The 16177-nt window shown below is 43.5% G+C and overlaps 3 protein-coding genes across 3 annotated transcripts; 1 reads left to right on the top strand and 2 right to left on the bottom strand.

The window, feature by feature from the left end:
• Positions 1-5969: 5969 nt before the first annotated feature.
• LOC133887616 (defensin-like protein 1) lies at positions 5970-7099 on the bottom strand. The gene is made up of 2 exons (XM_062327559.1): positions 7033-7099; positions 5970-6136 (listed from the first exon to the last, which is right to left on the bottom strand). The coding sequence occupies exons 1-2, from the start codon at positions 7097-7099 to the stop codon at positions 5970-5972; spliced, it is 234 nt and encodes a 77-aa protein (XP_062183543.1).
• Positions 7100-10989: 3890 nt separating this feature from the next.
• LOC133888426 (uncharacterized) lies at positions 10990-11945 on the top strand. The gene is made up of 3 exons (XM_062328665.1): positions 10990-11027; positions 11142-11203; positions 11284-11945. The coding sequence occupies exons 1-3, from the start codon at positions 10990-10992 to the stop codon at positions 11943-11945; spliced, it is 762 nt and encodes a 253-aa protein (XP_062184649.1).
• A 532-nt stretch (positions 11946-12477) lies between these two features.
• On the bottom strand, positions 12478-15932 carry LOC133888425 (uncharacterized). The gene is made up of 3 exons (XM_062328664.1): positions 15731-15932; positions 13400-13680; positions 12478-13041 (listed from the first exon to the last, which is right to left on the bottom strand). Exons 1-3 carry the CDS (start codon positions 15930-15932, stop codon positions 12478-12480), a joined length of 1047 nt encoding a protein of 348 aa, XP_062184648.1.
• Positions 15933-16177: the final 245 nt, after the last annotated feature.

Genomic DNA, 16177 nt, shown 5'->3' with positions numbered 1-16177 from the left:
TCTGTAGGTATTGTACACTTTACCCAAAAGATATGGCATCCATATTTGCTGAGTATCCGTTGGCTGATGGATCAATCTTTCACACATCCACATTGTGCGCTAGGAATCCATTGTAAAGCCTTCACAAAACCCCTCTCAACATATCCATACCCGCTAAGCTTTCACTGCCGTGTGAATATCCCTCAACAATGGAAGCCCCATGTTGCACCTTACGGAAACCCAGGAAGTATACCCTTCCATTCCATATAAGAAAATGGTCTACACTATGTTGAGAGTAAAGCAAATTTATCGACTAGGCTCATCCCATATCAGGCTTGTGGTTGTACTATTAACTCGGAATGATTACTCCATGATCTGGTCTGTATATTTCAGCAAGACTACCACAAACCTAACTATAAAACATATACCAGTCTCATCCAAATCACTTGCTCAAATCCTAATTCTATGTTGCTATAATATTAGATCATCATCTTTTATCATATTTGCATAGGATCAATATCATATTCCATGATCATTATCACCATCCCAAAGCAAGGTTAAGCATGACCTACCCTTCCATAACCAAAATCGTAACCATGGTGACAAGGATGATAAGAAAAACTAGGGTAAAGCCTAACATGGGTTCCTTGTAATATTATTAGTATGAATGTTTATAAAACAAAACATTTTATAAAAACTAGGTTCAATATAGTCAATGACACAACTTGCCTTCCCAATACTCAGTTGGGTTTTCATGGTCTTGATCCTGAAGTCCTTCTAGCTCCTCTGGAATGTTGGTGTCCACTCGTGAACATTGCTAAAAGGAAACACATAAACACAAATATCTAAAAAAGAACCAAATAGCCCAAAACAAATAGCATCACCCAAATTAGGTTTTTCTACAAATTTTGGCAAAAGAGCGGATCAAATCAAAGCTACGATTGACAAGTTATGGCTTCTGGAAGATTGAAATAGGGCAAAAAGATTAATTACATGTGAAACTATGTGATTAGAAATTTTTCTAGAATTTTCTGGAGTAAACTATGATTTTGTAGAAATTTTCTAAAATTTATTAACATTTTTTTGAATTATTTAACCATATAGAAACATTAAATAGAATTATATAAACAATTATCATTTAATCCTAATTATCATACTTATTTTTGTAATAAAAAACACATGTATTGCGTAATTACTGTACTTATGATGTCAACAACATAAAACAAATCAAAAAGAAAATAAAATGCTGGTTTTGTTGCTGATGTGGACTGCCACGTGGGCTAAGGGCTCACATGTCGCTTGCGTAGCCGATGAGGTGTTGGATGAGGTGGTAGTTGCATGGCAACATAACTCCGCGCTTACTAGATGATGCTTGTACCCTTGGGTTGACATGGCCGATCATGTGGCGGATGACTGGCTGATGTTTTCGAAAAATACAGATGCTTCATCTTGGATCGGACGGCTAGGATCTAACCTAGCCAAAGAGGTATCTTAGATCTAATATAACCCATTCGTTCGAGATCGAAAGACTATGACTCGTCCTCCTTTATCTCCAACTAAACGACGGTGATGACGACCTATCCTGATGGTGCACAGCTGGAAACACGTCGTAAGTGGGTTCCTGTGGGTGGATTTCGATGGTGAGCTGCAGAAAAGCTCCAAGGTGGTTCAACGAACTTACCAAGGTGGCATGTCATCGTTGGCGGCGCGGTTGAATATGGCGACGGTGTATGGCGGCTTGTGTTGTTAGAGCTTAGTGGATCTAGAGTTTTGGTGATGTTTTCATGTCGGTTGTTTGGCAATAAGATTTGAATGCTCTATGAAGGATCCCTAGGTGCATATATATAATCGGGGTGGTCTAGAGTTGGAGATTGATTCGGATTTAGGGTTTTAAAAGAGTCCAGCGGTGGCTCAGGGCTCATCTTGGGTTCGACACGCACACGGGAAGAGATAAAATAGGAAAAACGGGAACAATCTGATAGAGTTCTAGAAAGGATTTACTTTGATTTCATCCGAATTTTGGAAAGATTTTACTTGGCCGGCAAATTTGATCCCACTCTAACTTGGATTTTGACCAGGCTCTGTTGGAGAAGTAACGGGTTGTCGCTTCTAGAAGCTTGGATGAACTCATTTGGCTGATCTCCCGATGGAATCCAGCTTGGGCACGATGGATTGGCATGAAGCTTCCTGTTGCCATGTGAGAGAGGGGAGAGCAGAGGAAAGGAAGACAAGAGGAGGAAGACGACGGCTGATGGGCTGTCTCACGCCTGAAGCTAGGCTAGGATGATTGGTTGCAGCCCAGAACGGAAAGGAAAGATGTAGCAGGATGGAGAGATGGCGAATGGGCCGGCAAGCTGATCAGGCTGGAGGAAAAAGACACGGCTGGCCCGGGTGAGGGAGTAGGAGAGGGAGAGAGTTTGGGCTGAGATGGAGGGATGTCGGCCCAAGCCAGGTTTAGTTCTTTTCCTTTTCCTTTTTTTTTTCTCCATTTCTATTTCTTGTATTCCTACATACACTTATACATATCCATATATATGTATAGACTTGTATATACATTGTAATATTGTATATATTACTTGATATACTATAAAGCAAGAAATTACTTATATTTTAGCAATTCAAACAATTGCAAAAAATATTAGAACCTTTTGTATAAAAAAATTTATATGCATATATACTATTTAGGTTCTAATTACTTTATCCATTTATTTTCTTTGTATAAAAATAAATTTTGATTTATGTTGAAATTAAGTGGGCTGTTACAGGACTATAGCCTTCGAAAGTCGGCGCTATCAAGCTGAAACTTGCTGAAAACCCGGGTTGGCAGCAGGTATTGAAATGCATTGTCTCGTACGTTGTCATAGAAATACAGCAGGTATTGTTGTAGGGGACACGGTTGACGTTGAGGATGCTGGAACTCGCCAACTTGTAGTTGATGACAGAAAAATAATTGAAGTAAGCGAAGTAAAACTCAAGGAGAACCATGTTGATGCACAGCTTGTCATATCCCGAGGTGGAATGGTCAAATCTTTCAAATATCATTGAGCACCACCCACAATTAAGGACACTTTTTTATCCCGATCATTACTACAAGATCGCCAACATTCCCCGAGTGTTATTTGCAAGTGACCAACGGTTTTGGTTCTTCTCGAGGGTTTTCGCAAATGGCTGAGGGTATTTCTATTATAATTTGGACACTTACCAGAGTGAAAACAAATTAGAAATAAAAATCACCAACTAGTAATTATCAACAAAGACTATATAGTGCAAAAATATATATATAACAAATGTACTACACCATCGGCCATTTTGAAATGAAACGCTCAGGAATTGTGGGTTATTTTTTAGTGTGTAGTCCTAACTTTGCATTGCAAAGAAAAACATGAACTATATAGTCATAGCATTAAAAAAATTAATTGGCACTTGAAGAGACTTCATTGAAAATTTGGCACAGGGTTCATATATCGTGCCGGACGTTACAAGAATCAAGAGCTTACAGCAAGAAATGACACGAGTCATTTCAACAATTTAAGAAATACAAAGAGGGAAAACGTTAATAACATTTTCAGAAAAGAAAAGCTTAATATGATCGGATGAACACTTGCATGCATAGTCCATCTTGTAGCCCTTACAGCTTCTTATTACTGGAAGCAAATAGTACGTGTATGTTTTTAACTGACGGAATTAAGGCGCCTTTTGTCAAGCAGTACTTTTATTCGAGGTACCATCCAGGCGGCAAATATAAATCCGACCGCCTAGCAGGACTTGGTACACATGCAGTCGCGGTGCCAGCCGCTGCACTCGCCGCCAAGGCGCAGTTCTCAGATAACTCTCACACACTTCCAAGGTGTGCGCTATGAATCGAATGCAAAAACTTTACAAATCCCTTCTCCACATATGCATTCCTACTAAGGTTTCACCGTAGTGTGTATACACCTCAATAGTGTATGCCCCCTCCTGCGCCTTACAGAAACAAAAGAAGTACACCCTTCCACTCCGTACAAGAAAATGGTCTACACAATGTTCAAAGTAAAGCAAATTAATCGGTTTGACCCGTCCCATACCAAGCTTATGATTATACTATTAACTCAAAATTATCGCTCCACGTTCCAGTCCTTAGATTTGAGCAAGACTACCAAAAATCAAACCATACAACCTGTACCGGTCTCATCCAAATCACTTGCTCAAATTATAATTCTATGTTGCTACAAAATTATATCATCATCGTTTATCATAGTTGCATATGACCAATATCACATTTAATTGAGTCATCATCATTATCACCATCCCAACGCAAGGCTAAGCATGACCTACCCTTCCATAACCAAAACCATAACCATGGCGACAAGGATAATAATGAAAAACTAGGGTAAGGCCTCACTTTGGATTTCCAACAATATTGTTAGCATGCATGTTTGTAAAACAAAACATTTTATGAAAATTCGGATCAATATGGACAAGGAAATAACTTGTCTTCACCATACTCAGCTGGGTCTGCAAGGTCATGATGCTGAAGTGTTTCTCGCTCCTCTGGAAAGTTGGCATCAAGATAAAAAAGAACCAAATAGGATACAACAAACAACATCACTCAATATTTAAGTTTTTTGCAAATTTTAGAGAAAGAACAAATCAAAATGAAGCTACGGTTAACAAGTTATGCCTTCCAGAAGATTAAAACAAAACAAAATAACTAACTATAGGTGAAAATATGTGATTAGGAATTTTCCTAGAATTTTTAGAAGCAATATATGAATTTCTAGGATTTTTCTAAAATTTATTAACACTTTTTTGAATTATATAACACTATAAAACATTAAATTGAATTAATAAACATTATTAAACTATTATAAAATTTAATCCTAATTACTAGAATGATTTTTTACTAGAAAACACATTTATTGCGCAATTATCCTATTTATTATGTGAGCAACATAAAAAAATCGAAAAGAAAATAATAAGCTGACTATGTTGCCGATGTGCATTGCCATGTGGGCTACGGGTTGACATCACGCTTGTGTGGCCACTGAGGTGTCAGATGAGGCGGCGGCTGACATAGTAGGATGACTCCGTGCTGACTGGACAACACCTGAATCCTAGGGCTTACGTGGCCAACCATGTGGCAGATGACTGGGCGACTGATTGGACTAAGTTTACATAAAATCTAAAAGCTTCATCATGGATTGGACAACAACGATCCAACCTAACCAAATAGGTATCTTAGATCTAATCTAACCCATCCAATCGAGATTGAATGGCTACGGCTCGTCCTCCTTGACCTCCGATGGGACCGCGGTGACCATGACCTATCCTGCGATGGCGCATGGCAAGAAACACGTCGGAAGTGGGTTCCTGTGGGTGGATTCGATGTTGAGCGGTGAAAAAGCACCAGGGTGGCTCGGTGAACTTTCCAAGGTGGCACGTCATAGTCGGCGAGGCTCGGTTGAATGTGGTGATGGTGTACGACGGCTTGGGTCGGTCAGAGCTTGGTGGATCTAGAGTTCCAGTGATGATCACTACTGCAGAAACGCTTGGGACTTGTTGGTTATTTTTTCGTGTGTACTCCTAACTCTGCATTGCAAAGAAAAACATGAACTATATAGTTATAGCATTAAAAACATTAATTGGCACTTGAAGAGACCTCACTGAAAATTTGGCACAGGGTTCATATATCGTGCCGGACGTTACAAGAATCAAGAGCTTACAGCAAGAAATGACACGAGTCATTTTCAACAATTTAAGAAATACAAAGAGGGAAAACGTTAATAACATTTTCAGAAAAGAAAAGCTTAATATGATCGGATGAACACTTGCATGCATAGTCCATCTCGTAGCCCTTACAGCATCTTATTACTGGAAACAAATAGTACGTGTATGTTTTTAACTGACGGAATTAAGGCGCCTTTTGTCAAGCAGGACTTTTATTCGATCGAGGTACCATCCATGCGGCAACAGTGCTGAAGGCTGCCCTTCGAATATAAATCGCCGACCGTCTAGCAGGACTTGGTACACATGCAGTCGCGGTGCCAGCCGCTGCACTCGCCGCCAAGGAAACCCTCGGAACGGCACATTGTGGCGCAGTTCTCATGGTCCTTCATGCATAGCCCTTTGTACAGGGTGCTCTTTGTCTCGCACACCCTCGCATGCGCCGGTATCACCTCTGACAACACATATAAAAAATGTATCAATGGGTATCCTAGAGAATATGCAGTGCTGTATTAATCATAGGTAAATACATATCTGGTCTGATAATCAACGTCATATGACCAATTGTTTATCCAAATATCTGCCCGCACTTCAGCTAGATGCAACCAAGTTATATCATATTCTCTAGAAAAAGTCATGCGATGTGGCTCAAATGAAAAATTGGAGTATAAGAACCCATCCAAAAATCGTGCTTTGTTGTTGCATGCTCCGGTCCCTCCGCTCATAAGAGCATGATGCTTTGGACATCCATGCAATTTTTTCTAAACTTGGAGTTCATTATCTGTTTAAATAGTTGGATTTGGAAGATTTTCTCACAACGTACTTCTTTATATCTTAATTTTATTAGATTTATTTGTAATATACTACAAGAGGAATTAGTGGTAAAAGTGATATTTTGAAAACTGAGTCGATGCCTAAAACAAGATGCAATAGTGAGTTGGAGTAGTTCTGATATTTGTTAAAATCTTGTGTGGACTTTAAACCAATCTAAGATACAGTGCATATTGAAGAGATTATATTAATGATTGAGGAAGAACAGTCTCTTCCATATTGATCACTAAATATACTTCCTTAGAACCAAAAGAGTTAGAAATCCATATATGTGAATATAATTGTAGACCTTGGATAATAAATTCTTGAAAAAGTTCTGATTTTAATATATCTGTAAATATCCTAGAAAGTACAAAATAATATGTGGTATTTCACCCATGTACATTCCGGAAAAAATATTAGGTAGCAAAACAAAATATCGAAATCACATAGTCCCGGTAGAATGCAAGGGTTGATATCGGCATAAGCCTGCTTCTATTCTTTTCTACACCAATGCCCACACTGGACATGTACACTTACCAGTGGCCACGACGACAAGCAGCAGGAGGACGACGACAGTTGGGAAGAACTTACGCGACGACTCCATTGATTTCCCTTAATTTATTTGATAGCTCTACACTTCTCTGCGTTGCTGAATGGAGGATGATATATACCGTGCTCATGCCCTACTTATATAGTCGCAAACAGCAGCGTGGTTCAAGGTACCAGCACTACGTATGTCCACATGCATGACCTTGTCAGCTCTATATTTAACTGGCTAATTTTAGCAGCAAACTACCGGCTGTAAGGCGCCATGCTATACTGTTGTTCTACCTCAGAAAATAGGTTTATATAGGCTTCAAATTACTATACTCGCCTAAATAGGTAATTTCTCTATTTAATCAGAACAGTAATAGAAAGTCAACTACCGTCTATTTGGTGCCACATAATTGTTATGAACCAGAGATGATCAAATAACCGCCATAGGCGGTTATGTCTGTCCGATGAGGATATGATGCCTCCCTAACAAACATGCATCCATTCAACCTGTATAAATTAAACGTTGAATAATGAAACAAAGCTCGTTTTCACTCTCAATCTCTCGATTCTCTACTGTCATACTCAAAAACATTATCAGTATGCTATACACCAACCACTTCAGCAAGAACACCATCAACGCATCAAGCGTGGAGGATTAAGAACGTACCTTTGCGATCATGCTTGAAACTACCCTCATTCTTGTCCTTCTTCTACGACGTCATCCTCTTCGCTCGTACATCAGCCAACGCCTTCGTTGTCATCATCCTGGATGCCACCAGCGTTGTTCACCCTCTGGTGCTCATCACCCACCCTCAAGATGCAAACATCAATTCGCCCTAGCAACAACACTGGCAGATGGTGTTCACCACTGTTGTCGCCAATGGGGATGGGTCTTCTACTCACTGACGACCAGCTTGCTCACATGACCCGCCCTCTAGAGGGTGGCACATCAAGGTAGAGGCCGGTAGGCAAGTTAGAACCTTGTGGGCGGTGACAATCATCATGGCATAGGCAGCTTCTCTTAGAGTGCTGTCATAATAGTAGAGTTGACCGGCGGTGATAGGATCCCCCTCCATATCAACATCGATGGTCATGGCTGGCACCATCGGGCATGCCTTCTCCGAGCCGACGAATGGCCCAATCGTGCAACACTCTAAGAGGTGCACCGGCAACCAGATGGCGACACCAATTGACCTGCTGCCTAGTCCTCAAACAGAGGCGGCCCACCTCGATGCCTCCCTGTGCCCGCCACCCATCCCTTAGGTAGACGAGGCTCACCATGGTTCCTTCCCAAGCAGAGAACCGCCTTACTCTCTCATCGAGCCAGTCGCTTAGCAAGAGCCTAGCGGTGGTGCTCAGTTGTGCTCCATCCACCAGCGGCAACCTGTGGCGATGGCAACGCATCCCAATGACACAAAGGAAGACCCGCCCTCTGGCGGCATCCAACCATGCCTCCTACACTGCATCAACCATCCAACAGCACATGGCAGCTAGTCCTCCAGTGGCAGTGCCCGTCCTCAAGGAGGTGAGCAGTCGTGACCTAGATCTATGGCGGAGGAGGCGGTGCTAGCTCTTTGGAAACTCGTCTTATCCAGCGACACTAGTCACAAGACACTGGTGATGGCCTCTCTCTATAGTCGTTGGCGTAAGAGGTGGTGGTGGCAGCATCTAATCCTAGTGGCGGCACCACATGAGACGCATGGGCAAGGGGGAGGGGAAATAACCCTAACATGTGAGAACTGTCTAAATTGCATTTGAAGTAATCAAATCGGCCTATTCGTACAATAAGATGAGATCTAGCATATGCCCATCTCTAGATGTTACACATGCTAAACCACATCATAAAGCAACAATCACAGTCGCTAGATGATTAAAACAAATTCAAGACATAATAAAGGCCGATTAAATTAAAATAGATTACAGTGTTTAAGTCATTGCAAGTTCAACAACTTAAAACTATTACATGATGAAATTAATGGATGAGAGCCAATTAAACATATTCGGGCTCTCAACAAAGACATCAACAAGCACTAGAATAATCAAAATATGTCAAATTTATATCCTAGCAAGTAAATATCTCTACGCAATGGAATAGCATATAAAAACAACAAAAGAGCTATTTAAATAATGCAAGTGGTCTATGGCACCCAGATCCTTCTCCTAACTTGCTCCTAACACTACCCACATCTAGACTCATTCTCACAAATTGTTAACCCTTCAAGATTAAATTTAGTAAGACACAATTAAACCCTAAAGCTCGTGAATGATGGACGAACAACAGCTTGACTTCTACCAGTGACATAAGGCTTGCTAAGCACAATACTTTCATTTTAAGTTGAACAATTATATGATAACACCTCACTTTACAATGGATCAAGAGATAAACTATGTCAAGGTAGAGGCAATGCAACAAATTGGATCTATCTACAAAACCCCGTCATTGACTCGCTAAACATGCATGACACAAATATAGTGGTCATTTATCAAAATTAAACAACACATAGATCCAAAGTAAGGGTAAAATATGCATAGATACTTGCTTTGGTTCTCAACTTTACAATCAATAGCAATAACCTCCAGATTACTCCATCATTGCTCTCCGACTCTTCGTTCTACAAACAAGAGCGCATGTAATGCGATGAGCATGAATCAAATACAATGTGAAGTGATCCGAATGTTATGAAAATGCACATTAATGAAATGAACAAAGTAACGAAAATGATAGAACAAGAATTATATGAAGCAAAGCGCACAAGCTTATGGTATAAAGAAATTAGCAAGGTGCTATCAAAAAGGATTAAACAAAGTAAAAGATGTGCATTTAAACGAAGTTGACGTTAAGGAAACACCAAACATGCCATTAACAAGTTTTCATGTGTAGGTATACTCTAAAAGAAATTTTAGAAGTTGTCTCACCCCTAATTTATTTTTTTATTAATTTTCGTACAAATTTTAGAAGTTAACAAAGTGAGACCAATTATGTGCTAAAACCATGGGCCAAACTATTCTTACATGCAGACCATTATTTTTCCTAGGAAGGCCCAGGGCGTTGGCCCGAGTAGGGAGGGGAGACCACGCCATGCTTCACCCGAGTCCCTCCTGCCCCTGACCGAGGGGGGTCCAAGCTCAACTCGATGAAGTGTCCCGTTGGTGTGGAGGAAACGGACGGCGGCATCTCAACTCTCTGTGGTGTGCTCGGCATTGAACAGAAATGAAAAGGGAGAGGGAGCAGAGAGAGCCAGGGGTTAGGCCATCTCCAGTAGGTACTCTAAAATTGGATCTCTAAAACACTATTACAGCATCCCCTATGACTATTCCAGCATCCCTCATTCCTTCCATCTCCAGCAGGAACTGTATATCTCGGCCTCTATTTTCTCTTTCCTGTTTTTAAATGATATTTCTCCAATCGTCTTAACCGCCATAGCAGCATTATTTTTTAATATTCGCGCTTCATCGACGCGTGAATGGAACCGCGAAATTTCGGTTTGACGTTAACTAGGTTTGTATATTCGGAAATATATGTATGGTTTTCCGGAGCGACTATTGCAGCACAAATTTTGGCCTTCACGTAGTTGCATGGGATAGAATTTATGAGCATGGTAATTGTTGCACCTTGCTGCGAAAGAAAACTTGGCTTGCAGAGGAAGCGTCTGGACTAGTGGCTTCCTGAGGAAGTAAGTGAGGTTGCTTCCTTCAGAAGGTTGAGCTAAGCACTATAAATAAGAGGCAGGAGTAGTGTAACAATTGCAAGCCATTGAAATGGATCCTCGTCAATCCTGGATGGAATACTTGAGGGAGCTGTGTTTCTCGTCCAATGACTCTTCCGATGAGGAAGATGATTTGTTCATGGAGGGTATGAGAGCCTGGAAAGCCGAGCTGGAGGAATCGGAGAGGAGACCATAGGGCGGTTCAGTGCAAGGTCGGAAGCGCATCAACCGTTATCGGCTGGAGGGCCATATGAGGTTGTTCAACGACTACTTTGCTGATCCCCCCGTGTACCTCGACTACATTTTCGGCACCGGTATTGTTACAAACAGCCACTCTCCACATTCGCAAGGGCTATGTATTAAATATTTGTGTGCTGTGCATAATCATGTATGTTGGTGCAGGTTCCAGATGAAATGTGACCTCTTCCTGAAGATTGTTGCGGCCGTTGAAGAGAAGGGCCATGGTTTCAGCAGAGGAGAAACGCAGCTGGCGAGCTAGGGCTATCCACGTTGCAAAAAGTGACTGCGGCATTTTGTATGCTAGCATACGACGTGCCGGCCGATTCTCTAGATGAGTTCTTTCGTCTAGGGGAGAGCACCATCATTGAGAGCATGCGACGTTTCGTCCGTGCTGTCGTTGAGGCATTTGGCGATGAGTACCTCCGTTCTCCTAGTGAGGACACTACGCGTTTGCTTGCCATCAACGTGCGCAGAGGGTTTCCCAGGATGTTAGGAAGCGTTGATTGTATGCATTGGAGGTGGAAGAACTGCCCCACGGCGTGGGCAGGGTCTTTTATTGGGCATGTCAACACTCCGACGATCATTCTCAAGGCGGTAGCTTTGCACGACTTGTGGATCTTGCATGCCTTTTTCGGCATGCCTGGTTCGCTGAACGACATTAATGTTCTACATCGGTCGCATCTCCTCGATGACCTCGCGGCAGGTGAGGCCCCAAAGGTTAATTACACCATAAATGGTCACCATTACACCATGGGCTACTACCTTGCCGACGGCATTCATCCGGAATGGGCCACGTTTGTGAAGCCCATTCCGACGCCTATTGGCAGGAAGCGCCAACACTTCATTGTGCAACAAGCGGCGGCACGTAAGGATGTGGAGCGTGCCTTCGGGGTCCTCCAGTCCCGGTTTCCCATTGTCAGGGGGCCACGAGGTTATGGGATGAGGAAACTCTTTCCTCTGTCATGACCGCGTGCATCATCATGCACAACATGATAATCGAAGACGAGCGTGAAGATGAAGATGTGGAGTACGTGTACGAGGGTGCAGGTGAGGACGTCCAGCCGTCGCATGACGTCACCCCACCAATGATGGCGTTGAGCCAACAGTACAACGCTATTCGAAGCAAGCATTGCCATCTGCATCTCAGGGATGATCTAGTTGAACATCTGTGGCAGTTACACGGAGGTGACTGATAGTGTAATGTTAACATTAGGATTCCCTAAGTGACTACATTCCATGTAGTGTGGCGTGGGTACCGGCCTGTACGGTTCTTGCATTGTAATGTGTCAGGTACTATACTCATCACATGGTGGTAACATGAAATTAGTCTATGGAGCATTGCAAAATGGGACATGAATGTTGAACATAGCACACAATTCAAAATTGTCTGCGAAGAATGTGTCCTCGGGATATGAATGTTTAACAAACATAAAGTCTCATGCAAACACACAAACATATATTGTAACATAGAAAGTTAGAACCATATTGCAGCCATACATCAAAATGAAGTACCAGAGGAGACGTGCCTAGCTGCAATAATACTCTGGCAGAGACTTCTGTAGTACTCTTTTTGCTCACCATCCATTTGCGAAAGATCCATGTTCATTATCCTCATCTCCTCCTTTACCTTCTCTAGTTGCATGTGCTCCTCCTCCAGCCGAAGGCACTGCCACTCTACATTCATCATCTTTGCGAACCTCTCCGCCCTATCCTTCTCGATTTTTTCTTTCAAAGAGAATTGCTGGTCAAAAATATCCTTCATTAGGGCCGAAGCAGAGTTCGACGAGGTTGAAGCTCGTGCAACTTCTTTGGACCGGGTCCTCCCAGCTGGACGTCTAGCTCTGCCCGTGGCATCTGGTGGCTCCGGTGCACCTACAACTGATGAGGATTGCACGTTCTGAGTGGACGAAGGGCTGCCAGCTTCACCTCTGCCGGACGTCTTCTGCTTCTTCCGCGACATCTCAGACAGCCACTTCAGATGGTGCCTCAATCCACGCCAACATGGAAGCAACGTGAACTCCTTGTGCTCCACGGCCTGAAACATTTTGCATGCCTCGACAATCTGCAATAAGGTTGCCACGTTTGTCATAACAATATGAGAATGTCAAAACAATATGCTTAATAGCTGGTCTACGATTTGTGTCATGACCTCAGATCAGCACATAAGATGCTGATGCCATGGTAGGGTCTACCTTGGCAAAAGCAAACAAAATCTCTAGATCTACCTGAGCATTTAAAATCCTAAGAAATCCAGTTATATACACATTTCATGCATGGTTAATTGGAAGTTCCAATGTACAAATTAACATTATGAATATTTTGGTTCCTGTAATGGAAATGGGGAAAGGACAGGTTGGAAAAAAATACATTATGAATTATAAATAGCAATAGCTTTAGGAAGACACCGTAAAACATCATACCATCTCCCCCTCCGTGGTACCGCTCCGTCTAGCATGCATGGCCCGAGCGTAGTGACCGCAGAACTTCTGGACCATACCGTTGATGAATGTCCACCTCCCCTGCAACGACTTCTTATTGCATGTTGAAGGAAAGTCTTTGTTATCGTGGAAGTACGACTCGATCCTCTGCCAAAAAGCACCTAAACTTTGGTTCGAGCCCACCACGGGGTCCATGCTCATGTTTAGCCATGATGCTACAAGCAGTAGATCTTCCTTCATGGAGTAGCTCTGCCCACGTTCACCTGCAGAAGCCAACTCAGTCGGGGCATCTTGACAATGGACCACGGGCGCCGGAGGCAGTGTACCGCTTAAGCCTTCTTGGGTCGTCGGCACTACATCGTCTCATGGAATAGCATCGTTGTCCCCACGAAGAAAGTCTGCATACTCCATGGAGTCCCTGCACACTTACAAATAAGCAGGGACATAGACAATGTATTGAACAATTGCAATATGTTTCATTCTTGATCAATTAGAGGGCCTCCACAACATGTCTGAAAACATTATTGCAAACAAGTTGACAGTACACACAAATATATGTTTCGGCTTATAGTGGCCACTACTAAACCTAGCCTCCTACAGCCTCCATGATCGATCTGACTCAATGGATATGTCCTCGTCAGACTCAGGACACAACACGGTTTCGGAGCTCCAGTCAGCGGGAAGTACGTCATCTTTGTTAGTGGCCATTGATCCCGCCGCTTCCTCATCGACTGGTAAGCTAAGGTTCTCATCGGTGCCAGAGTGCTCGGGTATGCTAGCGTTGATCAAAGCATCTTCAACTTGAAACACAATCTATTCCAAGTTCTGCGCTATGCTGTCAACCTCAAGTAGAGCCCGATTCATATCCATGGCCGTGGGGTAGCTGTCCGTGGTCAAATTGTCCAAGGCTACCTTCTTCAACGCTTGCGCTGCCTCCAGCACATGGTCCTGGAGCATGGGCAGAAGAGCGACAAGCTCGGGGCGTCCATCTAGAACCAATCCATTCATCAACGAGCATAGTGTCGAAATTCAAAGACAAATTGGAGTAAACCCTAAGTATGCCAACATGTTCAGGTAACCACAAAAGCTTACATGATCTAATACGTACCAGACAATCGATTATTTTGAATAGCTGCACATGAATTGTGCTTATTTGTCAACACAACCTACCAGGTTTCATCTACATACTTCACCAACTCCAATTGCAAACAACCACATATCGGATAGTGTGGAACATTAAGTTTGGACAGTGCATCCCCTAGAATGAACCATGTTGTATCTATGTACTTAATTTCCTATACTACAGACCACATTTCCTATACTCATAACATTTGCACCATTGGAAATAACTATTTTCATCAAAGTTTCATTCATATCCTATAATCTGTACATTTCCACCATTGCAACTAATTATGTTCATATGAGCTATAACACCTATACCACCTAAAATTGCAAAGTCCCCAACTAACTATGTTCATATGAACTATAACAGAACCCCATGACAGAGATGTGTTCCACTGAATTCCATATATCCATGACAAGAGGCAAATGAACAATGTAAGAACACCATCATCAGTAGGTAGTCACAAGTTGCAATATTCACAGAATGCATACAACAATGTAGCAACCGTTAGGTATGTAATTACACGTACGAACAATCGCTCTGCATCAAACCAGGGGAAGCTACCGATCACACCAGGCGACCATTTTCAATGGAAGGTACCCTTTGCAACAGCAAATCGACCACGACTGAGGGAGCTCAGCATACCGCCCAAGAACACCGAAGCATCCTAATGCAAATACCGCGATGAACCTACAGATCCCTCCTCCCCCAAACAATCCCTCTGCATATCAAGTCTCCAGCTACCAAAAACAAACGCGCCCATTTCCTTCCTGACCTCCAATTCAAGCTACCCTTCCCATAAGCTACTCCAACCTCATAGAGGGAGCTCGGCATGCTGGCCAAGAACACCGAAGCATCCCGATGCAATACCCTTGACGACCTTGCGGCAGATCCCTCCTCCCCAAACTCTCCGTGTATCCTGACCTATCGACCCCTTCCGCCCAACGACGACAACCTCTGGCACATCACACACCCCACCTACCGAACCTCCTTCCCCCCACTACGGCTACCGATTCAATCTCAGAGGAACACGTACCAAAGGCTAGGAGACAACCGGGAACCTACCAGTGCGGCCGAGCACACCGACAGGGGGGGGGGGACCTAGGAGAGCACCTGCTAGATCCGTCGCTGCCCAATCCTCCTCAGCCGGGGACACCGCTTCTTCGGTCGACTCGCTTGCTTCTTCTCACTTGCGCCAACCACCGAGGCCGCCCGCCTCCCCTCTGCACGCGACCGCCAGCGCCCCTTCCGTCCCACCGCGGGAGTCCCAAACGGAGCTCGATTTGCCTCGCCCACAGTGAAGCGGCCGCCGCATCCCTCCGCAATTTTGCCATCTCCCTTCCCCTCTCTGCATCCCTGTTGCGCCCAAAACGGCTTCCGCTGGAGACCCATCTTCGCCTCACGCGGCCCCGCATCCGACGTGGATGCCGCTCGCCTGCCCGATACGGGCTCCCCTAGAGATGGCCTTAGAGGATTGGGTGGAGGGGGTGGGTCTAGCAGCAGAGCACTGCTCGTGGGCGGCAATCGGTGGCAAGAACGTGGCGCTCAAGCTGTGTCTAGGCCGAACAAAAGAGAGAGCTGTCGATGACGCCTGGAAGCAACATGAACAGTGACACCCGGAAAAACCCATCTCCCTC

The sequence above is a fragment of the Phragmites australis genome, chromosome 13 (assembly GCF_958298935.1).
Source record: "Phragmites australis chromosome 13, lpPhrAust1.1, whole genome shotgun sequence".
In the NCBI taxonomy this organism is placed as follows: domain Eukaryota; kingdom Viridiplantae; phylum Streptophyta; class Magnoliopsida; order Poales; family Poaceae; genus Phragmites; species Phragmites australis.
This window is presented reverse-complemented; position numbering and strand designations above follow the sequence as displayed.

Bases quoted from the DNA above. Each gene is read 5' to 3' on its own strand.
- LOC133887616 (XM_062327559.1), bottom strand. From the start codon at position 7,099: ATGGAGTCGTCGCGTAAGTTCTTCCCAACTGTCGTCGTCCTCCTGCTG. The intron at 6,137-7,032 runs GTAAGTGTACAT...ATGTGTTGTCAG, and splicing joins GCTTGTCGTCGTGGCCACTG to AGGTGATACCGGCGCATGCG.
- LOC133888425 (XM_062328664.1), bottom strand. From the start codon at position 15,932: ATGGGTCTCCAGCGGAAGCCGTTTTGGGCGCAACAGGGATGCAGAGAG. The intron at 13,681-15,730 runs GTGAGAAGAAGC...TGGCTTCTGCAG, and splicing joins GGCCTCGGTGGTTGGCGCAA to GTGAACGTGGGCAGAGCTAC. The intron at 13,042-13,399 runs GTATGATGTTTT...ACCTTATTGCAG, and splicing joins GTACCACGGAGGGGGAGATG to ATTGTCGAGGCATGCAAAAT.
- LOC133888426 (XM_062328665.1), top strand. From the start codon at position 10,990: ATGAGGTTGTTCAACGACTACTTTGCTGATCCCCCCGT. The intron at 11,028-11,141 runs GTACCTCGACTA...ATGTTGGTGCAG, and splicing joins TACTTTGCTGATCCCCCCGT to GTTCCAGATGAAATGTGACC. The intron at 11,204-11,283 runs GTTTCAGCAGAG...TTTGTATGCTAG, and splicing joins CGTTGAAGAGAAGGGCCATG to CATACGACGTGCCGGCCGAT.